This window comes from Cydia fagiglandana, chromosome 16 (genome assembly GCF_963556715.1).
Source record: "Cydia fagiglandana chromosome 16, ilCydFagi1.1, whole genome shotgun sequence".
NCBI lineage: Eukaryota > Metazoa > Arthropoda > Insecta > Lepidoptera > Tortricidae > Cydia > Cydia fagiglandana.
The window spans coordinates 12,122,068-12,147,832 of NC_085947.1; the positions used below are offsets into that span (position 1 = coordinate 12,122,068).

At 36.2% G+C, this 25,765-nt stretch overlaps 1 protein-coding gene across 1 annotated transcript in view; it reads left to right on the forward strand.

Annotated features, from left to right (window-relative positions):
* LOC134672012 (carbohydrate sulfotransferase 13) overlaps positions 1 to 25,765 on the forward strand; it is a 100,826-nt gene that overhangs the window by 36,862 nt on the left and 38,199 nt on the right. The window contains exons 2-3 of the mRNA XM_063529913.1: positions 12,025 to 12,268; positions 17,350 to 17,421. Of these exons, the coding sequence (XP_063385983.1) occupies positions 12,116 to 12,268; positions 17,350 to 17,421 (225 nt within the window). The 5' untranslated portion in view covers positions 12,025 to 12,115. The remainder of the gene's footprint in view (positions 1 to 12,024; positions 12,269 to 17,349; positions 17,422 to 25,765) is intronic.

Consider the following 25,765-nt stretch of genomic DNA (forward strand, 5'->3'; position numbering starts at 1 on the left):
GCGACAGCGCCACGCGCGGCTTATGGCTAGCCACCAAAATTGGTGTGGAACGGATGTACTTAGCTACCTACAAAGCGATGAAATCGCGGAGTGAGCCACGCCTGGCTTCGATCTTGCGTCACGGCTCCCACACGCTCGTTTGTCATCAGATTTGCATATGTCTTGCGGCGCTTTTAGCTCCACTGTGTCACGCCCCATTTCACCTGATGTTACTTTATCAAGTTTTATTTGGCGAGAAGTCAGGGTGAGTCGGCGGTTCTGGAATAATGGTGGTAGACATGACGGAACCATGCGGGGTAAGGCTATCAATAATATAATATCGCTTGCTTAGTTACTCCTAGGAGATGCTCAGATTCCAGCTTATGCTTTGATTATAAACTTAAAACAGCTCAAAGATATTGACAGAAAATACACAAAATAAAACGTTGAAAATTTATTCTTCAAATATTGTACAGCAGCTCCACTAATATAGTTATTTACGATACAAGTGCGAAACGGTGGAAATTCGTAACGAGTGGCGATAAATTAAAACACGACCGAAGGGAGTGTTTTAAATCGACACGAGTTGCGAATTACCTATTCGCACGTGTATCGTACAACGTTTTACAGTACAAATGGCCCTTTAAACTTTTGACATCGCACGAAAAGTGCTATTTTACGCACTAGTGCGGAAAAATAGGACCATATGTACTGTAAAAGTTTTTTTTTAACTCAACCCATCTGTGATTCAACCCCAAGATGTGATAACATTCAGATAAAAGTTTTAACCTTTTTTTTCTAAGTGGATAAAGCCGCTGCCGGAGGTTACCTAATCGATCTTGAGTGACGAACTTGCTAAACTTTAATGTCATCTATAAGAACTTACAATAAAGCACATACCTTCAATTAGAAGATTTAAATGAGCTAACTTGTTGGTAAAGTCTCGTTAGGCAGGTAAACGTAACACAAATGAAGTGATAATTGGTAACTAAGGACTATACCTACTTGTATATTAAGCAAGCATCTCGACATGCCTTTTTAGGGTTCCGTACCCAAAGGGTAAAACGGGATTACTAAGACTTCGCTGTCCGTCCGTCCGTCCGTCTGTCACCAGGCTGTATCTCACGAACCGTGATAGCTAGACAGTTGAAATTTTCACAGATGATGTATTTCTGTTGCCGCTATAACAACAAATACTAAAAACAGAATAAAATAAAGATTTAAATGGGGCTTCCATACAACAAACGTGAATTTTAACCAAAGTTAAGCAATGTCGGGAGTGGTCAGTACTTGGATGGGTGACCGTTTTTTTTTGCTTTGTTTTTTTTTGCATTATAGTACGGAACACTTCGTACGCGAGTCCGACTCGCACTTGCCCGGTTTTTGTAAGTTTGAACATTACCGAAGTGCTAATGTCTCAGTCCCTGTGCTTAATAATAAAAGTCTACCAGCTGCCGCATGTCGAAATGTTCAAAGTCGGTCGTAAAGGCTTCTACAGACCTTGCGACAAATGGCATGCGATTTTAGATAATTGTCGGCTAAGTATGAGCAACCAATTCAATCGATAGACCAAATGCCGCATTGTATCCCTAATCGCATGCGATTATCGGTGACGTTTGGAGAGGCCATAACATAGATCAATAAAATAGACAGTTCTTATCTTAATGCATCCCTCGCCCTCGAATCTTATTGTTAATAATGATTAACGGTCGTGAATGTCGTGTTTCCCCCGATGGGAGATCAAATTCTCGTTCATGACGGTCCTCCATCTGTATCTGTCCTTGCTGTCATGGAGCATCATGTAGTAGTTTGGCGGATTTTGATTTGATCCGCGCACCTGATTGAACTGCGTCCTGGCCGTTATCTCGATTTTAAGTAAAATAAATAATCTACCAATAAAATAATACACATCTAAAAACCATACAAAATAAAAGTATTCACATTATACAGTAATTTGTAATCGTGTCAATCATTTAAAATCTATATACTATTTGATAATAGATAAGTTACAAATAGAATCTATTATTGAATGTCCAAACTGTACAATATACTTATTGAATGTTATTGTTAACTGTGTTATTGAATGTACAATATACTTGATTATTGACTAATGAAGGGTTACAATAATTATACCCTATTCTATTATATTGTTGCCACCAATAGAGCTGTGTTGAACCTACAACCAAAAGACATGAAATCGGATCACGTTGTTTGGACTTGTCCATGGAAAATGACCCATTTTCATTGTAGCATAGTTTACGGCGCTGTGTGCGACACTCACGCGAACCTCTCCTCGCTTGTTTCCTGTAATTATCAAACGGAAGTACACTATTTTGTGTTTTATTTATTATTTAATGATACCACGGTTATTATTTCTTCAATTATAATTATTGTACGTACATCCGATTCAGACTTAACAACTTGTTACAGTTTTGATCTTATTTTGACACGACGCGATGATTTTGAATGCGGCATTTTTCCGGTCAACCGGGTTAATTGCGTCTCTTGGGGTAAATGCGTCTTTTGAAGATACCTTCCAAACGCAACATATTATAACTACTATAGCCCTCTATACTAAAATTTCAGTGACCACACTTCGAATAGGGAGGGTGGTGATAGTTCTGAAATGTTCCATTTAGAAGAAACGTTTAAAAGACCCATTTACCTCAAGTGACGCATTTATTTGACTCTACTTGAGACTCAAATAATAAAGATGGGCTATATATGTACCATAACCTCGTGCCGCCCACAATACAAAATTATAGCCAAGGAAGTTAGAATCGTATTGTATTTTCAATTAGGTTGAATTTCATTTGTTGGAAAAATTTTCGAGACAAATGAAATGCTACCTACTTTGTTTTCAATTAAGGTTGACATTCTATCGAAACTAAGTGTACATCTACATCCTAAGGCCAAATTTAAATATTCAACTTCCTTACGTTATGTTATGTTTTATGGCGGTAGGCCTCCTAATTTGTTATCTGTTATTGTGTTTACTCCTCTCTATGTGTTGTCTGTTTTTAATTTTATTGTCTGTATACACTATTAGCTTTAAGTTAATTATAAGGTAGGCCCCCACTGAAAATCAGCGCTGCGGCTTGCTGTAGCATTACGCTGAGTGGGGGTCCTTTTAACGTCCATCAGACCTATGATGACGTGAATAAATGTATTTTCTTTCTTTCTTTCTTTCTAATGTACATTGGGCGGCACGAGGATATACTATTAAAAACAATGTATCAGAGTTGTTAACTTTTATTGCATTGTCCAGAGAACCTTTTACTAAAATGTTTGATCCCTAACTGGTATTTAATAAATTAAAGAGAATCCGTTTATAAAATGTCTGTGTCTAAACAATAGGTACAATACTATTAGAAGTATTAGAACAAATTAAATTATCACCTCACTTCACCCGGGGCCTTGGTGACTTTTTCTTAGTAAGTATATGACATTTATTTCAGCTTATAATAGGTACAATACAATACTTACTGCCCGATTCGAACTTTAAGATACGTCAATTAATAGATCTAGAAACGATATGGATTAGATGTGTCAGTGTCAAAAGTGACGTTTTTGTTTGAAGAAACGTCACATTTGATCTGACACATCTAATCCATATCGTTTCTAGATCTATTAATTTTATTGACGTATCTTAAAGTTAGAATCGAGCCGTCAGAGTCGTTAACTCTTATTGCATAAATTGCATTGTCCAGAGAAAACCTTTTTCTAAAATATGTTTGATCCTAACTGGTATTTTAAAGAGAATGAAATGTCTATACAATAGGTACTATACTATTAGATGTATTAGAACATGAAATTATCACCTCACTTCACCTGGGGCACTGGAGGCCTTGGTCACTTTTCCTTAGTATATGACATTTATTTCAGTTTATAATATATAATACATACATCACTGGCTCAGTGACCCAAAGAGGATCTTGGCCAGTTGGTCAGTTTATAATAGGTACAATAAAATACTTATTCTTTATTGCATACCTCACACAGTTAACAATTACAATACCTACGCGTATAGCACAACAAATTGTATAGGTACTTAAACAACATTTGCACTTTGCAAAGCCTTATTTGGATGACATTTAGATCCGGTTTTTGTATGGTGGTACCTATGTAAATATTCATGTAAGTATCGTATGAACTTACCTACTAGTAATATTTACCTAGGTAGGTAAATATTAGGTAATAGGTAAGGTAAGGAAGAAGTCGTACGAGAATGACGCATTACGTTTATTCACTACTCGTAGTAGATGTAGGTACCTAACCTATTTAGTGAGATAGATTTCATCAACAGCTTTATAGGTACTTATAGTAAGTACCTATATATGTATATGGGACCGAAACATAATTACATATTTATCTACATAAAATTTTAACCTTGACCTTTATAAAATTTTATCTTTTTCTAACAAACACAAATGTCAATATGTCGAATAGGGACAAAAGTTTATCAAAGCCTTATTTAGACTCAATATAGCTTGCTTAGATTGCTGATTTAATATTGGATACGAATCCCCATGTAGGATGGGTGAAGATCGGGCAGCCAAAAGGGCCTACCTGGGTCGACCAACTGGGCGCCGTCCTGTTGGTCGTCCTAAATACCGTTGGGCAGATAGAGTGGAGGCAGATCTCCGTGAGCTCGGCGTCGGCGAAAGCTGGCGGGATACCACTCCGGACCGATCAAAGTGGCGTGCTCTTGTGTTGGAGGCCAAGACTCATTTTGGGCCACCGCGCCAACAAAGTAAGTAAGTAAGTAGTAATCCCCATGTACAAACAAGACCACTAAAACCCGGTCACATTGCAATACGTAAACAAAGACAAGCTTCCATGCAAAGTTACCCATTTTATTTGCTATTGAGTGTAGAAAGCGCTGATGAATATTTATTACCCTTTTGGCTAATGGCTACCACAAATTACATACTATCGACTTGTTTGCGGACTTTGTTTTTGTAAACATTAAAGACATTTAGCAATCGAGCATCGTGCATCGCATGCCTTCTCTCTCGGTCACGATCTTGCGGACTTTGGACGTGACTTGGGGCCCGATTCGGATTTTGAAATAGACATCTATTAGACATCACCAAGATACGATAACGATATGCTTAAGATCTAACCTGTCAAATTTGACATTTGCGCAATTCTGGGAATACTCTTGAACGAAATAGATATCTTACTCTACCTAACGTAAAAGTGACATTGGTTGCCCGAATTGCGCTGCAAAAGAGAACTAGTTGATATCTAAACTATAACGTATCTAGAATGGATCTAGTACGTGTCGTCTCTTGTGAATATGTTGAAGTTCGAATACGGCAGTTGGTCATTTGCGGGCGGCTACAAAAATAGGCGACCGAGTCGGATAAGTGGTAAAATAAACAGATTAAGAAATAAGGAAAATTCTAGGCTAAATTGAATCAATGAGAGGTAAAAAGTAAATAAGCTTACTTACGTCAACTCTCCTCGTAGATGGTACAGGTAAACTGGAGTTATTTTGATTCGTGGGGTGACATTGATAATCGATTTTAAACTATAAGGATATTTCTCAACGCTTTTCATTATGTGTTTAGGTTGCCAACTAAATGATATCATAAAATTAATAAGCTGGCGTTAAAAAATTAACTTAGGTACTGTTCCCCAACAATCTTTGATCAATCGATCGATATCGACTCCTTGATTCAGTTTCTTCGGTTTACACCTACTTGGAAAAAAAATGTCAGATGTGAACAAATTTTAACTAGTTTTTTCTGTGTATACTTAATCGGTACTCAAATAAAAGTAAACAAATAATTTGTACATTTTTGGGTAGTTATAACATTTATTGATTAACTAACCAAATACAAAACCACCTGGATCTGTCGCTGAACGACCTGACTTTAAGGCCCACTTGCACCATCCCACTAACCCACGGTTAAGCGGTTAAACCGTTAACCTAGTGTCATATTCTATGGGTAACCACGGCAACTCCAGGATTAACCGGTTAACCCCAGGTTAGTGGAATGGTGCAAGTGGGCCTAACCTACACTTAAGAGCTGGCTGGCTACTGGCTTAAGAAGACATTTGAGGGTAGATTTTGTTTACTCTTTTTTAAATACAAATATACAGACTATATATGTGTTTGAAAAAACTAGTACACATGACAAGCGTAGTGTTGTATAGGCACCTACTGTCATCGTAAAATTGCAAACACCCATGAATCTAGGATATAACTGGATCTGGCATGAGTGGTGGGGGGAAATGACCGAACGGGATAGTCTTATGTATCTTTCAGTAGGAGAAGAACAGTAATAGCGCTTTCGCTGCTAAAAGCGCTATTATTGTTTGTCCTTGTCAGTCTTACATATTTTTTTGTTCCCCACCGTTTTAGTATGGATTGTGGTGGGCAACAAATAAATTCGACCAATCATATTGTCGCATTGCGTCCCAGGCACGCGTATACCACTTCTATAGCATCCTACCTTATACAAACATCCGACAGTTTACAATCTCGCTAGCTAAATTATAAACTAACGGTAGGAAGATTACAAACTAACATAATCTATTTTAGAATGTAAACAACAGTCCACAACCTTACTGTGTTATACCTATATCCTTATCATAATCCTTTTGTCCAAAGGATTACAATACCAAATGGACAACTAAAATACATAGTGTCAACGTGTAAACATCCTGTTATTAGTTTTATCTAGTCATATTGTAGTTATAATAATAAAACAAAACACGCGCTTAAATGTCAGCGTTTTACTCATATTTTAATACACTCTGACGACGTAAGTAGACGTAAAAAACACATTTAAATTCAACGCCACTTAAATGTCACTTTAGTAGTTTAACTTACAACAGTTACAACCGTGTAACGAAAGTGCACTGGTTGAAAACTATCATTTTTGTAACGGACACTCTTTATGGATGACTCACGTCAGCTTCCGGCCCGGACACGGCTTTACTTTCCTTTACTTTCTATGACGTGACAGGTGACCACGTGACGCTCTCCATAGAAAACGATGCGCCGAAAGGTCCGGCCCGGACACGGCCCGGACACGGCCCGGTCTAACGTGAGTCATCCTTTATCAGGAGATCTTTAACAGTACAGACTTAGGCAAGATAATCGCCCTAAAATTTGACACTCATTCTAATCCGTTTGTCAGTTTAACTAATGAAATAATTCAATAATTAGGGTGCCAACTAAGAGCGTTTTCACATTGTCCGATCCGATATTGCCGTATGACCCTTGCAGAAACCAACTGCTAGAGCGTTCCGCATCGATTTTATGCGGATGCGGATGCAGATGCGGATGTTCCGCGGATGCGGATGCGGATGCGAATATTCGCAACATCCCTGTTTCGAACAGTAAACATTTCGAATTTTTTGTCAGGGGAAAGACGTTGTTCCTCATGTACCTCGTAGACGATGCTTACAATGATTTCAGTCAAGATGCTAAAAGCCTTATAACTCGAAATTAACATCATTAAACCCTCGGAGTAAATATCTATGGAGCGGCCATTAACAGGCGTTCCCCTCTGCAAAAAGATCGCGGCCGCCGGTCAAGGAGGTTATATAAAACTAGTTGCCACACGTCATACGCCATTCAGCAAACGTCAGTCTAAGCGGAATGATAGGAGCCGAAAATGCCGAATTGCAGCGTTTTCTCATGCAAAATGAGATCGGAAACGTCTAGTCTACATAAAGAACACGTTTCTTATCATATTTAAGTACTATTACATCTAAATATTATCAAATAGTGCATTAATTTTGCAAATAACTAAAAAACATTGTCAATCTGACAGTGATACCAGTGATATGATATTAGATCTAATTTAGGGTAATTCTAAAGAAGACTTTCTAAATATTAATTAGGTACGAGTAGAATTTCTAATAGGAAATATTATGCGAAACTCTGAGTAGGGGGCGCGACTACCACAATCCATCACAATCTGGGGGTCCGCCGCGGAACAAGAAAATTTAAATTTCGTTAGGTATCTAATCTCTCTATCACTATTGCATATTTGAGCAATAAAGAGAAAAGAGAAAATTTACTAGCTAGCTTAGTGCTACACTCTGGCGGCAGAACATTGCAGTAATATGCCCTATTTGCTGTGCTTTTTGTTATATAATTTATGTAACACATTATTTTTATATAACACCTTAGTTTCATATCAACCTAATCTATTTAATCAAATTAATAGATCTATAAGAATAAAGAAAAGGGGGACGGGGGATCAAAAAGTAGTCGAAAACATCTCGCGTGATTTGTGCACAACCCCTAAATAACGTAAAATTACCAATAGACTATTTTTTGAAAATTAATTTTTCCTTTAGTTTCTACATATAGCTGGTCAAGCAGATATTGTCAGTAGAAAAAGGCGGCAAAATTGAAAAATGTAGGCGGGAAGGGATATCGTCCTATAGAAAATTAGAATTTCGCGCCTTTTTTAGTGACAAGATTTGCTTGACCAGCTATATATTTTTATTTAACATGTCAAATATATTATTAATTTAAGGTATTTACGGCTGTCACTTTCCATAAATAGGCACTTTTAATTTATTACTCTGGTATCACCGTACCAATATTAGTGATGGGACACCATAAAAACCAATATCGGTAATATCGATATAAACATAATGAATAATATACAGATGGTCATGATGACTAGCGAACACCAGCCATATCGTACAAACCTCAAGGTGTGATATTCCTAGGCAGATGATGATCTGCCTAGTGACCACCAGCCATATCGTGCTAACTTCAAGGTGTGATATTCCTAAGCAGATCATGAAACGCCGGCATGTCATGATCTGACTAGTGACCACCAGCCATACCGTTCAAACCTCAACATTTAGGCATATCGAATAAGTAGGATGTCCTAAATTTTAGCAAATGATAACCATTGAAATAGCTTGACATCCTACTTATAGTACGTGTTTGGGTAGCATATGATTTTAGTACCTACCTAGTATCTACGCATTCTGCTCCAAATGCCACATAGAATGCAGCACTAGCAGTGGCAAAAAATGCAAAAGGCAGATTATTAAATGGCGGCGTTTCATGATATGCCTAGGAATATCTCGATATGCCCGATTTTACGATCTACCGCCGATATATATACTAATTATCCCCTACTCAATATCCCTTAAATGACATCCTATGGCCGCGTTCCATCTCTGTCATCATGCAGATCTGCATGCTCGATAGTATATTGCATTGCTTTCAGAAGTAAACCAACATGTAAAATATTAACTAATGAACTGATAATAAAAAATCATTCTATATCAGCTTGCAAGATTGGCCCTAAACAAATTGACAAACTATTAGAAATAACATCTAAACAATACAAAAATTGAAAGTTAGTAAAATGCTGGTACAAAGACTTGATATTGTATTATTATTATAATTGATAAAAACAGAAATTAAAATTCATTGTCAATTTTATCGACAATATTATCGACGCGTCCCTCGCACTATCTAGGTTTACTTAGAACTGACGTCATCTCGTTCACGGACAGGGTTGTCTGTGTTTGTTCTTGTACTTGTGTGAATATAGTTTTTGCTAGTGTTAGATAATTTTGTCGTGTGCGTGTGTAGCGACGTATGCTAAAAATGCATTAGTGTTAACATTATTTGTGTGCGTTACCTCGTCCCCCGCGCCAAAAACGACAGAATTTTTCAGATAGAAATTAGTGCGCGTTTCTACTCCATAGATATTTACTCCGAGATTAAACCACATCAAGTTTTAAAAAGTTGGGTTGTTCTTATTGACTTTCGTTAAATGTTTTGTCTTGTTTAACATGCCAATAGTGTCCAGAATGAGCTCATCAAAGGTTCTCACAGTTTTACCGAATGACTCATTGGCGTTATCCGGTGCCTGCAACCTTAGAATTTTGACACGTCCGGTCAAGAGGGCCTACCGCCAATATAGAAAATTCGAAAATATTTATCTGCTTCTCTATCGCACTTGCATATTCGAGCGTTAGAGAACCAGACATGATTTTTGTTTGTCGATTTTGACGCGTCCGGCCTATTCACGAACTTTTTCTAATGTAAGTAACTGAACTCGTGATTTGTAACTTTTTTACGAATTTGGAAGTGTGACTTAAAGTGATTCGCTTGGTTTGGAGCAAAGTTATAGTTATAGAGGAGCGTTTTATTTATATGCTTTAACAAATTGATTAAACATACAAATTACATATAAACTAAAATAAACCTAAGCGTTGAGCGTCCATGTCAACAGATGCAGCTAGAGAGTAATATACGACAGGTACTATGTAATACTTAGTATCGTATTTCTGCAAATTGACAGTGTATTAAAAGCTAGTATTGTATTTAATTTTCATTTTTTCATATATTTATGTCGTTGAACTAGATATATTTTATGTAGATCGAAGATTTAATTTTTATATTAAGGAATAAAATAATGCTTATCGGCAATGCCGAATTGCCGATTCGTCGTTCTTTTTAATGAGATACATAATCTTTCGGTCCAGATCTATTTATATAAGTACTACTAGTAAATACGCTAAATTAGGTACATTTTAGTATTATTCAATACCAAATATAAATGAAATGAAATGAAATAAAGCATTCATGCTTACGCCAAAATTATTACAAATTTCCTTCTTCCAACCATAGCTCGTTTGCTTGACTCTAAATTATTACAAATACCATGTCTCACCGTAATGCAAAAGTAATGATGGTTTAATCAAGTAATTACGCCGGTCGGGGTAATAATAACCTCGAAATAAGTAAATTGTCGCTCTTTACAACATCCGTGACTGCCGACCTTGCGTCATTATTTGCCTATTTGGTGACAAATTAGTTGCATGGTCATCATTCAATTAGGTACTAAAAATAGATTGATAAAGGTAAATTTGCAATCCTCTACATATTGAAACACAAAATAAGTTGATATGTATACATATTTGTACGAGTCATGTTTAATCCATCTATAGATGGATCTATAGATGGAGAGTATTTGAATGAGAGTATTTTCATGAATATACTTGTACTTTACAGTACATAATTATGGTCGTACTCAGTGGCGTAGCTAGCATGGGTGGCACCCGGTGCGGAAATTGTGGGTGTCACCCCAAAATTCAATCAAAATAGTAAAATATATTTAAAAAGACTAATTGTAATTTTTGTTAAATAGCTCAAGATTTACTCCATCGCTTTCATTTTACGAATTTTTATAGGTGGCACTACTGATTTAATTGTTCACGGTCGGGTGTCACCCCTAAATGGGTGACACCCGGGGCGGACCGCCCCCGCCGCCCCCCTAGCTACGCCACTGGTCGTACTTTCGTGGGAAAGAGCACTTTACGTGCATATGTCAAAAGTTTAAAGGGCCATCATATGTACTGTAAAACGTTGTACAATACACGTGGGAATAGGTAATTAATAACTCGTGTCGATTTAACACACTCCCTTCGGTCGTGTTTTAATTTATTGCCACTCGTTTCGCATTTCCTGTTTTCCGCACTTGTATCGTAAATAACTATTGATTTGTCCATACCTAGGTAATTGTATAGATTTTAAGCAACTATAACTGATGGTAACAATTTTTTAAACTTTTACAAGTAAATTCATACAAGAGTACCTAATATCCTCGGGTGACAAGAAAAACGGCGCGATTCGGGAAATGATTTAGATATTCACTAGATATGAAATAGTAAAGATATGTGACGTTCCACGGCAAAAGGTACCTTATGGCGGCTGGGGTTTACGCTAATATTAATGCCGCTCCAATATTCAGCCGGGGCAATGGTACCTTTTGCCGTGGAACCCGTGGAACGTCACGTATCTTTACTATTTCATATCTAAAGAATATCTATTTATTAGTTTCCCGAATCGCGCCGAAAGTCACTAACACCATTGAAATTATTGGACAATAAACCGTTTTACAAGTGGAATAAAGTGCATTGTTACTTTAATTTTTTGATAGTATGTACTTAGTGACTTTTGCTTGTCACCCGACGATATTAGGTACTCTTGTATGAATCTATAACGCAATAAATTATTCAACAATCTCTTTCTTGTTACAGAACACTCGCTTGCACTAAGCGAGCTCCAACTACCCGAATGAAGTACAAAACATCCCGCCGTTTAATGAGAAGCTGCGTGAAGTAGAGGAGAATGGGACGAAGGAATGTGAGCATGATGCGGCTGGGGAGGTGCGTGGCCTTCCTGGCCGCGGCCGCCTTCCTGCTGCCTTTCACCATACTGCTGATGGTCGCTGACCAGCAGTATAACCTCACCTACAACTCTAAACGAGTCTTCTATCAAGAGGTAAGATACCAATACATATAGTGTTTAGAGTGTTTAGACCATTAGGACTCATTTAGAAGATGCGAGAACTCGCATACGAGTTTCATTAATTACAAATTAGAAAAAGGGCAGTATACCTAACCTAAATATGTAAATAAATTTAGTGTAGTTTGCATCATCGCTTAACTCAATCGTACATACACAAAATGTAACCAACTGTATCTAATCTAATTTCTATTCAATTGCTAGGTATAGAATGGTCTTACACCGCTAAGAACCGCTTTGTGGCGTTTTTTCTTTCAACCGTTAAGCGTACGCGACCTTTTTACGAGGTTTTTACGGTAACGGAATGGACCCAGCAACCGTTTGTGGTTCTGGACCTACGAAACCACAAATATGTCGGTTATCTCTCGGTAAGTAGTCTAGGTGATACCAGTTAATCGCCTTAGTTTTGTTTGAAAGCAACAATTTTACTTAATTACCAGACATTATAAGCTAACTTCCTTGAATATTTTAAATACAACACGAGGCACTTGTAGTTAACTTTGTAGACTCATTTGAGGAAGAAATTAATTTAAAAAAAAAGGAAGGACAAATTTATTGACCGGTACTGTCCTTTCATCTCATTTTAGCGTAATTAGGAGAGGGAAGAATTTTTACGTGTACAGTCTCCTGCAATAATATGTTACTCATCGAAGACCGCAAAAATATGCGACACGCTCTTATGGCTCTACAAAATGTGATCGGGTCAGATATTTTTGCGGCCTTCTTTATATAACATATTATTACAGGTGACTGTACAGTAATACTGCCGTCCTAGTCTAAAAGGCAGTTTTTCGACAAAAGCTAGTTTCGAGATAATCGCAAAAAACCAACCCAAACATCTTTCTTGAATTTCTACGAAACGGTAAAACTTTTTCCATTTTTTCTTTTTGTATGTGGTAGGTATATATATGTACTTATTTTAGGTATTTATAGTATGTTTCTAAACAGCTCAGTTTTATTTTATTTTATAAAAAACACTTTAAATTAGTATTAAGCTTAAAAATGAGTAGGTCGTACTAGTCAAGAAGGCGGTAAACATGCGTTATGCGGCGTTCTAACTTAGTTCCGAAGTAGAAACTAGGTAAAAACGCCGTATATGTCACATGCTGTCTTTTTGCTTAGTACCAATGAATAATTCGCACTTGAGATCCTAAGTTAAAAGACCCTATAGCAGCTATTCGGCCTTTTTGGTTAGTATACTAGGAAAAATTATGAATTTGACCAGATTTTCGACTAGCGTGCTAGTGTAAAAAAACGTATACCAAAAAAAACACCGAATATATGGTTTTATAGATTAGTATTTATGGAAGAAATGGGAATAAAAAACAGTCACGTAGTTTAAATGTTTATTTATAAACGAACAAAAAACGCCATACTAGTAGGCTATTATTAAAAAAACGAGATCCAGCAATTACTTTTTGGATTATAATCTCAATTACCATACAAAATTAACATATAAATTGGGTTATTCCCACTAGTTACGATCAAGTTGTTACCAGTGGTAACTGATGGGAGTAGTTACCACTACAATCTTGTTAGGGTCAATAAAGCCTCTATATTTATAGTATTCTACTTATACTGTTTTTATTACTATTGAACTGTAACAAAATATTGGTGGTAACTACTAGGAATAAAATCCAACCTTTTACCAGTGGTACCTTTTACCTTTTACTACTGGGAAACAAATCTCATTAGTTACTACTGGTAACAACTTGATGGTAATTAGTGGGAAAAACCCGATCTATGTGTTAATTTTGTATGGTAATTAAGATTATAATCCAAAAAGTAATCCCTGGATCTTGTTTTTTTAATAATAGCCTGGTAGTATAGTGTTTTGTGTTCATATAATAAACAAACATTTAAACTGTACTGTAGAAAAATGTTGGTGGTAACTACTAGGAAAAAATCCCACCTTTTACCAGTGGTAACTACTGGAAAAAGAAGTTCCCAGTAGTTACCACAAAACTGAGTTGGTGGTAGCTACTGGGAAGAAAAGTGGGATATAAATTCCCAGTAGTTACCACTGGTAACAACTTGGCGGTAGATACCTAACTAGTGGGAATAGCCCCATAATATTTAACTAATTTTTAGTGTACGGCCTTTCTGATTTTATTTGTATAATAGACTAGATTTACTCGACTCTACTAATGACATTACATATACTTCTAATGAGCATGAGCAACGAAACTTAACAGAGTCCGCAGTAAGCTCAGCTGAATTTTTACTTCCCATAAAAACGGAGATTCGTACTCATTTTAAAACGTGTTGGATTGTACTAAATTGCACATACAATGACATGAGGTATATCTATGCCAGTACCTAATTAGTTTATATTCCAACAAAACTAATGAAATAGAGGAAAAATAAGTTTTGTATGAAAAACTTATTCTCGCTGTATTTTTTTCCATGGTATCTGAAGCTACACATTAATTACAGGCATAGATATACCTTATCCTTTACTGAGTACAAAGTTTTAGAGCAATCTAGCTAATCGTTTTAAAATGCGAGCGTAACTACAGTTGTATGGAGAACCCAGCTTGCTGCTGACTTAAATCTTAGCAAACATTTATCTTTGTAGGTGACCAGTTTTTGCATACACGTAACACAAAAAATACATAATGTTTACCGAATTCGTGGCATCTCTAATATTTATTTTAGTTTGTTATCAATAGGCATGGAATTTTATCGCACGGTAATACGTTAGCGAATTATGTAGTCTACATTAGCAATAAAATTAATACAAGTGTATTAATTCCTGCACATACTCTGTCATTTATTTAATTCTAAAACGCCTTTTAGCGGTTGTAATTAAAAATTAGATTCACAATAAAATTATTTTTCTATTAGATTACAAACTCATAGCTTTGACTATTTTAACATACAACTATTATCTAATACACAAACATACCAACCTATTTTAAGATACATATTGTTTTTTTATAAAACGTAATATATAAATAGTATGATAAATAAAACGTAATATAATTTGCAGTAATTAATTTACGATATTTCTTATCGAAATCTATTGGTGCGATATGAACTAGATAAAACCTACTTAAGTATTTCATTTAAGTAAAATATTATATATATATATATATGTGTATATAATATTATCTTTAATTCTCAGTTGGTTTTCGCATGGACCCAGGTTCCATACAAAGATGCCCATGGTCCTTTGTCCTGGTTATCTAAATACTTAGGCGGAAAATGTTATACTGCCCGTAAGAATTCTCATTAAATTTCCCTTTAAAACATTTTTCAATAAGATTTAAACTCTTCATAATGTCAAATACCTACTTGGCTTATAAGGAATTAAACCCGATACGATTAGCTGTAATATCAATTTGATTTTATTTAAATAAAAGCAGTCAAACCGTCCAATGAATAAATAAAACTTAAACAACGTTTGCTGTAGAAAAGTACGTATGAACAATTTTACCATCACAAACTACGCTAGAAAGACGTATTTGCTGTCGAGCGGAAGTAATTGCGAGGCATTTTTAAAGTATATACCTTGATAAAAATGATAATACTCGAAGATACTAATTGTAAACACTACATATTATTAATAACATATGATGGTAATGCAATAATAAAGTATTTTTTTAACCTTGGCGTTTGGTCAATATTTCGCGCGCAAAAAGCCACCTTCGCTCTCATTCCGGCAGCCACAAGCCTGCGCTTGCGGCTGACGGCTTTTACTTAGCGTAAAGGTGTCTTTCGGCGCGCGGGGAGCATGACGAAGGTTGGAGCATATACTGCGTTATAGACTAGTTAGACGCACTTTCAACCATTTTAAAAGTTTGTTTGCGTTTAATACGACGTCCATACAAAATAAGAAGAACGTATAATAGTTATACGTTTCTAAAGACTATTATGGTGACGTAAAAAAGTTAAGTGATACTAGGCTAAAATGGCGTATGAGACATTTAAATAAAAAAAAATATTATACGATTTTTTTGACTAGTATCAGATCTAAAATTTTGCTAAAGATCCTAATCTTAAAGTGCGTATAGCGTCTTTTACGTATTTTTAGCCTAGTTTTTGGCTTATACGTGATTTTAGGCTAGATATGGTGGATAAGATTTTACGCAAACCAGAGCGTAAAAAAACGTATAGATGCATATACGTTGTTTTAGCCTGGCTTTGTCAAATAGTCGCTTTTTAGACTAGGAACGAACGAAAATTAGTGCAAATACGGTCTTTTTACGATATTTTTCTCGAAAACTAAGCCACTTATCGGAAAACGGGCCAAAGTGGTCGATGCGTCTCGATCTCTACATTACGAATATCACAAAAAGTCCATTTTGGCAAAATGTCGAAAAACTGCCTTTTAGCTTAGGGCGGCAGAATACTGATGTTGCTAGGCTGGGTACTGCATGGTAAGAAACGCCGTGAAAACTGAACGAAAATACCGTCTACATAACGATGTTTATTTTAGAGATTTACGGCGTACTTATGGCAATCAGCACGTAATATTTTCGTTGCGATGAGCGTAAGTAATACGAACATTATTACGAGTCATTTGGGCGTTTAACACGTGCAAAGTAGATTCATCTCTCTTTAAAGGCGTTCTAACATCTGTAGAGTTATACCTAGATAAGTCTGCAGCGATTTTGATAGACCAAACTGTGCACGTCTTATTTTTTAAAACATCTAAGTTCTATGAAATTATGTCGTATAAATAACACTTGCACAGTCTGTGGTATCGTAATCGTTGGAATTATCTTGGTCTAACTCTAACTACACTTTACTATTTTTTCAGAGATTTGAAATATTTGTGTATTCTGTTGTCGATTAGAACAATAATGGCCTGTGCACACCGACTGCGTGTGCGTGACGTGCACGTGCGCGTGCGGCGTTGTAGTATACGGATCCTTATGAGAGATGGCACACCGCTTGCGTGACGTGTGCGTGTGCGGCTCCAACATTTTAGCGTACGCCCACGCGCACGTCACGCACACGCAAGCCGGTGTGGCTCGACCTTAAGTAGGTACACTCCTTTGTGAAACACTACGATGAAATTCTTTAGATACAGCAAACTTCTTCTTTTCCAGAGTAACTTCTATAAAATAAACGGCTCGTATTACATGCCCGCATATGCAGGTGCATCGTTGTCACGGACACAGGTAACATACATACGTATGACATATCGATGTGAACCACCCAATCCGACGCTACACTTGGGGCTCGATTCGACTTGTTTTATCTGCAGTTCGTGACATAGCCACGTCAAATTAAGCCGAATTTGGGCAAGCTGCGGAAATAATTCGTGTAGTTTTGAAAATTGGTACAGGCATACCTAGTGGTGTCTAGATAAACATACTAAAAGTCCTCGAGGGTAGGGGGTGTGCTGGGGGTGTAGAGGGGGGTTGAAGGTACCTTTTTTAATATTTTTGCTCATATCTCGAATATCTGTACGAATAGCATTATAATTACTTCGGACAAAAGTTTTAGCATAAAATTTACTACAAATTTGGTTATCTTTATTTTTACTCTGCGATCAATACTTAAGGAGCTACAGGCTGTTAAAATTAAATAAGAGATAAAAAATAGATGGTTTAAGAAAACGTCGTATTTTCATAATTGTTCATCATAAATAAAAATTTTACTTGAGAATAAGCAAGCTAAGTGACCTGCTGATAAAATATAAAAAAACCGGCCAAGAGCATGTCGGGCCATGCTCAGTGTAGGGTTCCGTAGTTACCCGTCCGTCAAAATAGACTATTTGCAAAAACTCAAAAACTGCTTAAGCGATTAGGTTCGCTATATTTTTCGCTGAAAGTCTTTACTAAGCTTTACTTTCACGATTTTTTTCATATTTTTTGGACCCATGGTTCAAATGTTAGGGGAACTGAAGTGGAAAACACAACTTTTTTTTCTTTTAGATCGATTATTTCCGAAAATATTAAGTAGATCAAAAAATGGTTCTCGAAGACCCGTATTCGTTTTAAAATACCTATCCAACGACACCCCATACTATAGGGTGAAAGTGAAAAAAAATTTCATCCCCTTTTAAATGTAGGGCGGCCACCCTAAAAAAATAGTTTTTCTAATTTATATTTTACAACTTTGTCAGCGTAACTGATTTATTTATTCGTGTCAAATTTAAACATGAAAACAAGAAAAAAATTTTTTTATGGTGGTTGCCCTACATTAAAGTGGGGATGAAATTTTATTTCGCTTCCACCCTATAGTGTGGGGTGTCGTAGGATAGGTCTTTTAAAACGAATAAGGGTCTTCAAGAACCATTTTTTGATCAACTTAATATTTTCGGAAATAATCGATCTGAAAGAAAAAAAGTTGTGATTTACCCCTTAGTTCCCCTAACATTTGAACCATGGGTCCAAAAAATATGAAAAAAATCGTGAAAACATAGCTTAGTAAATACTTTCAAGGAAAAATGTAGCGAACCTAATCGGTATAGCTATTTTTGAGTTATGGCAAATAGTCTATTTTGACAGACGGGTAACTGCGGAACCCTACACTGAGCATGGCCCGACATGCATATGGCCTATTTTTTTATATTTTATCAGCAGGTTGCTTAGCTTGCTTACTCTAAGCTAATTTTTTTATTTGTGATGAACAATTACAAAAAAACGACGTTTTCTTAAACTGTCTATTTTTTATCACTTATTTAATTTTAACAGCCTGTAGCTCCTAAAGTATTGATCGCAGAGTAAAAATAAACATAACCAAATTTGTAGTAAATTTTATGATAAAACTTTTATCCGAAGTAATTATAATGCTATTATTACAAATATTCGAGATATGAGCAAAAATATGAAAAAAAGTACCTTCAACCCCCCTCTATACCCCCAGCACACCCCCTACCCTCGAGGACTTTTGGTATGTTTATTTGGACACCACAAGGTATACCTGTACCAATTTTCAAAACTACACGAATTATTTCCGCAGATTTTGCTAATTTGCTTAGGCTAACATGGCTATCTCAAATGTTTATGACAGACGTGTAGATTCGTTTAGTGTTGAAATATATCGGGCATGTCACGAAGTGTCGATTAAACTTGTGGAATAGAGCCCCTGCACCCACGCTTTACTGACAGACCTGAACAGTCGGGGGCAATTTTACATACGTTCGGACTAAGGAACTTAGTTATACTCGTTAGGTTACTACGGTTGTGACTGTTCGACACAATACTGCAATTAGCTATTCCATTCAATTTGACACTGATATATGTTGAAAATTAGTTCAGTCAGGCTTAACTCTTCCGTCACAAAACGAAATATGATCAACTTATTTTTTTCTTACAATTTGTCAGAATTTTTAACGTAAATACACTCGTATTATCAAAGAATTAAGAAAACTTTACTAGGGACTTACTTTTTAACGGTCTGGTCAGGGAATAAAAGAGGAATAATATCTACTGTAAACTGAATATAATATATAATAAAAAAATTATCTGTAACTGAAATAAATATATTATATTACAAATAATATCTACTATGTTATCTTATTTCAATATTAACTTTATAATATAACTAAGTTCCCGGTCTCAAAATTGCACTCCTAACCCCCCAACGGTCTGAAGACGACTCTGCACGATTGTTCTACACCTGCAACGCTGACACAACGACCTCGCTTTACACTTGGACGATGAAAGGGTTATAGTAGTAGTTGGGCAAGTTGGTCAATGAGGTTGGACCCTATAACCACCTGTATGCGACGGGCTCTTATGAATTTAATGTAAAAGTAAAAATTTTGAGTAGGTACCATATTTTTTTATGTTTCTAAATTGAACAAAAACATGTCCATCTTTGGGTCAATGATTTACATATGTGTCCCAAATTTCATCTTAATTCGTTCCTTGGTTTCCGAGAAAATAGGCTGTGACAGACGGATAGACAGACAGACGCACGAGTGATCCTATAAGGGTTCCGTTTTTTCCTTTTTGAGGTACGGAACCCTAAAAATCAATACATATGACATTTTTGGTACCTACCGACTTTACTAATATTCAAACGACAGAGTTTTTGTTATTCAGACCTTCCGGATAAAATAATTCCATACGTTTCGCTAAAAAACCACTATTTTTAAGTTCACGTCAAGTGGAATGTAAAATTTGTTATGAGAAAAATAAAAATTTTAACCCGAAAAAAAAACTGTTACACTTGTAATATTCTACAGAATGACCCCGATTTCATAACCATCGTGATTTAATACATACTGTGATTTTATGAAGATGTTATTAGTGATGTCACAAAAAAAAATTGGTAAAAATAGTCCCGATTAAAGAACGTTTCAAATTCATAAGGCCTCAAGTTGCAACTGGACAGTTATGGGTGTCCATTCAAAACTATTATTCGTTATTCGTTGACTTGTGTGTGTAGAAATGTGATGAATTTAGTACATGTTCAGTGTTAGATAGTACACAATTAAATGTATAAGTATAAGGTTTGTGAACGTACCTAAATGTTTGACAGCACGTAAAATATTATTTTGAAGAATTTAATTTAATAATTTTTCCAAAACTTGATAATGATTTTTTATTTCTCCTTTCTGTCTCGCCATATTATTTTAACTTTTTTAAATGGAAATGGGACTACACTTGTTCCCATGCTATAAGGTCTAATTTAAGAGAATGAAAACTCGAGGAAATCCATTATAACTGTGCATGAAATTGGGCATCACGGATATGTGCGTGATAGGTAATTCTCCGAGCTTACCCTATGTTTAATGATATACTATACGTACGAATCTATACTTTTTTAGTACCCACTGGTACGGGTGGGCACAGCAAAATTACACAGTTACCCAAAGAATACCCACATGCAAAACATATATTAAAACATGTTTAGGAATTGCTTAACGTGAGTTGGTACTTCTGAAACACACTTACCTTATTACATTATGATTGATGGCCTAGCTTGTTTGCCGACTACGGTAACTGAAACTACCAACGAAGCAGGGTATGTTCTTTGGCCAACTATTAGCAAAATATTTAATCTTTACTTATACCGCCCTAAGTAGTATGGAGCCTATTTCCTGAGCGATATTATTATTATTTATTACTCAACGAACTGTCAAATTGTGTGAGATTCAATGTCAATGACGCACTAGGAGTAAGGTAAGAAGGAAATTTTGACAGTTATAAGTTGATCCACAAATATTATTAAGTATTACTTTAATATCGTTTGAGATCGGTCACTGCTCTGGCGGTCTGTGTCATTCTTTCGTCATACAAGTGTGAAAGAGAAGTGCGATAATTGCCATTCCGAACTCGATTGGGGCACGGCAAATATTGTCCGCTTATATACAAAGATTCAAAATTTGGTCAAAAATTAATAATTCAGATGTTTAATAACAATTCGTGAATTACATGAAAGGTTAAAATGATTTCTTTGTCTCGTTTTTTGTCGCCAAATTAAATGTGACGGAGTGGAGCATTTTGTATGGGGTGAGTTTTAATTTTTCTCAAGAAAATTATAATCTACAGCTAGAAAAACATGCAATAAAGCGTTCATCTTTTTTTATTAATTTGATAAAAGACAAAAATAGAAGCGTGACAGAGTGGTCAGAAACAAGAAAACGAAAATAATTTTGATCCGCATACTGAAATTCTTATAGGTAGGTACCATGAACCATGAGTTCACCGAAATAAAACAAGTTCCAAACGAAATTAGTTTGTAAATGTTTACCTACATGCGGCTGGAACGTGCAAACAACAGATTTCTACCCGATTCGAAGTTTAAGATTTCAGTCAGTTATTTGATCTAGAATCGATATGGATTAGAAGTGTCAAATGTGAGACGTTCCTTCAAACAAAAACGTCACTTTTGACACTGACACATCCATAGAAGGTAGCATCCTATAGAAGTGGTATACGCCTGCCTCCGTGGACAAAACATACGCAATGCGACAATATTAAAAACACGTTTTAACATTCCTGACAACATGGCAAAAACAATCTACGTAATTCGGTCGGGTTATTTGTTGCCTACCATAAATTTATGGTGGGGAACAAACAAAAAGTGAGACTGATGTGACAAAGACAAGCAATAATACGGCTTTCTCTGCTACTCCTACTCCTAAGTTCCATAAATGCATCTCGTTCGGTCGTTTGGCCCCTCCCCCGTTTCATCTCTATATTATTGTAGTTCTATGGACATATCTAATCCATATCTTTTTAGATCTATTAACTGACGTATCTTAAAGTTCGAATCGGGCCGTTACACGAGTTTTGACCGCGGGTTATTTTGGGGATAGGGCGGGAAAAGGACGTGACAAGAAACATATGTACGAGTATTATGTAAATGTTTTTTCAACACTTGCCAGAATCAGTATCAGATGTTGGTACACTATCATGGTGCTCACAAATATCTGAACACGCCTTTGTAAAAGTGCAGGGCCAAATACTTTCATCAGATGGGGCTTGTAATTTAAAAACTGAAATGTATATGTAAGTAAAGGTACTTCCTACTAAACTTAGATTTTTTTTCTTCTAGGTACTAGATTTTTATATGTATTTCTCTTAACGAACGGTAAAATGAAATAGAAGTCGTAAAATCAGCGTTTTCAGTTTTCGCGGCTAACGCACAAATATGTCACTGTCTCACTATAGGTATCTTCATATTTCTTACTTCATGCTATTTAAAAAAAATATTTACAATAATATTTGTTAACTTACAGAAGCAAACATGTAGCAGTACAATTTTATTTTCGTTTTTTATGCTGGAACTGAGAAATACCTACCTAATACTTATTACGTCAAGTAATTATAGGAGACATTTTGTGCTAAAAAAATGTAGTATCTTTTGCTTTGGTCATCTTCCGGCCATGTTTTATCGCCCAAATATTAAATAAATAATATCATTACTTAATGGCAAACTTTTCGGAAGGCAAGTTTTAATTGACCACTACTACACGTAGCTATAGGTACCTAATTGGTACCTAAATTGCCTTTTAAATTTAATGTCGCCCATAATGACCATGTCCGGTAATGGATAAACTTGTGTACATTAACTAATAATGGCCGATGGCAATCATAATTATTGGAAATGTAAACATATTTCCGAATATGTTTTAATACTACACTGTAGTTTTATACACTTTATTGTTTATTTTGGACGGCTTAATAATATCCTTGATAAAAATAGGTAATACAAGATTAATTTATATGGTATTCATTAATTACCGGAACATTTTAATTGAACTTCCGAATTCTGTCCAATATTCTTTATTAATCTCATTCATTTAGTCGAATTTACTGCTTTCTGATATGTTCTCTACGAGGACGGAACTGCGACAGTTCGAATTGACGACGTCGACTCGAAAAGTTTCCAGACACACGCTGGTGTTCGGCAGGGGTGCATTCTCTCTCCACTGTTGTTTAATATTTATACAGAATGTATTATGAGAATTGTTCTGGAGCAATGGGACAAGGGAATTTCAGTGGGAGGGCGGAAAACATCGAACTTGAGATACGCTGATGACACAACTCTTCTCGCTCAAACAAAAGAAGACATAGAACTGTTGTTGGAACGCCTAGAGACAACAAGCCTCTCCTTCGGACTCGCGATCAACAGAGATAAGACCAAAATGATGGTCGTGGATCGAGCGGAACTAAATCAACCTGATGTCTCCATGATTGGCAACTGTGAGGTTGTCCAAAGCTACATATACCTCGGCTCCACGATCACGAACAATGGTGGGTGCGAGGACGAGATCCGCAGGAGATGTGCTATCACAAGATCTGCCGTTGACAAGCTGAACAGAGTCTGGCGCAACCGCAACATCACTAAAACCACGAAAGTCCGCCTGATGAGAAGCTTAGTCTTCCCAATATTTCTTTATGGCGCAGAAACGTGGACGGTGCGTCTGAAAGACCGACGCAAAATTGACGCACTCGAAATGTGGTGCTGGCGGAGACTACTGCGTATTCCTTGGACTGCGTTTCGGACCAATGTTTCGATCTTGGAAGAACTCAAAGTGAAGGAGAGATTATCGTCGACTGTTCAAATACGAATCCTCAAATACTTCGGGCACGTTACACGAAACCAAAACTCCATGGAACGTCTCGTTGTCCAGGGACGAGTTGAAGGCAAGCGGTCACGAGGTCGGTCACCTACGCGCTGGACAGACCTGATAAAATCTGCGACACAAACAACCATAGTCCAATGTTCCCGTAACGCCGAAGACCGTGGCAAATGGAGGCACATTGCGAGGGCTGCGTTATCCACAATAGATACGTCTCATCATACAACCACGACCACTCTGTCAAGAGTGAACGACTGAGGAGGAGGATATGTTCTTAACCATGATTTAGTTAATAGATATTTATTTATTTTATATATAAGCCGATGAGTACGAATGAGGAAATTCCGGTCCGGAAAACTGAGTAATTTCACTGAGCACCACGTGCAAGGTGCTGAATATCTAGGAAAATATACTCAAACTCAAAAGGAAATTCTCGCACGAAGAAACATAAATTTCTACACATCTACCTATATATTTTATCGCTGTGTTGAGTTATCTTCTGTTCTTAGATGCTTCTCACACATGAAAATTATAGAGTTTTTATTTTCTACAAAAAATAACCATGTTATTAAAATGATTTGGGAGTCTTAACACCAACCCATCAAACTTTATGGGTAATACTGAAATACATAAATTTGCATAACATGAATTTTCAAAGGAACGACTAAAATCGAAGTCTACTTATGGGTAAAGTAGGGAGCGTTTCTTTATTCATAAATAATAATACAATTAAAAATACACTACATAATCTAAACATAAAACTAATTAAAAACTAAACTTAAATATAAGCAAAATAATATAGACAAAGAAAAAAGAATTAAACTAATTAACTAAAAGTACCTAAAAAGTAAAAAAAAAAACCTACAAATAAAAAATTGGCCCCAGGTCCGTGCCCACCGGTAGGGTGCCCAGAAGGCTGGCGGCGTTACCACGCTGTTCGGCAACGCCGATGCGTTGGGCGAGGTAAATAGTATTTTGTATAAGTAACCATGTTATTTTAATTATCTATTTCCCCAACGTTAAAAATGCTATACATATTTCTTAAAATAGGATTAAACTTGTGCCTACTTACTTCATGTCAGATTATTCCCAACCTCTACAAACTATTTATAAGACCTTTTTTTTAATCTACATATTTAAAAGAAGCCTTTATTACAAGACCTTGTTTATAACATTTTATATTTTAGCACAAACCTAATATTCTTCGTTAGGCAAGTAACTGAACGCTCCTCACCTTTGATATTGTTACGCTCCGAAAACCAACTTTATAAAATATTCAAGTTATTCAAGACGGACGTCCTAACAATGACCGAAAAAGGCCCAGAAATCTTGAATTTGTATTCGAGACGGCCTGGGGGTCAATAGCATAACGGTGTTGTAACTAGTATTGTTTTAAAAGCATATAAAAAACGTCATTATACAATGGTATGTAAAAACGGCTTGTACTTAAATGGATTATTTGATGTAATGAGCAC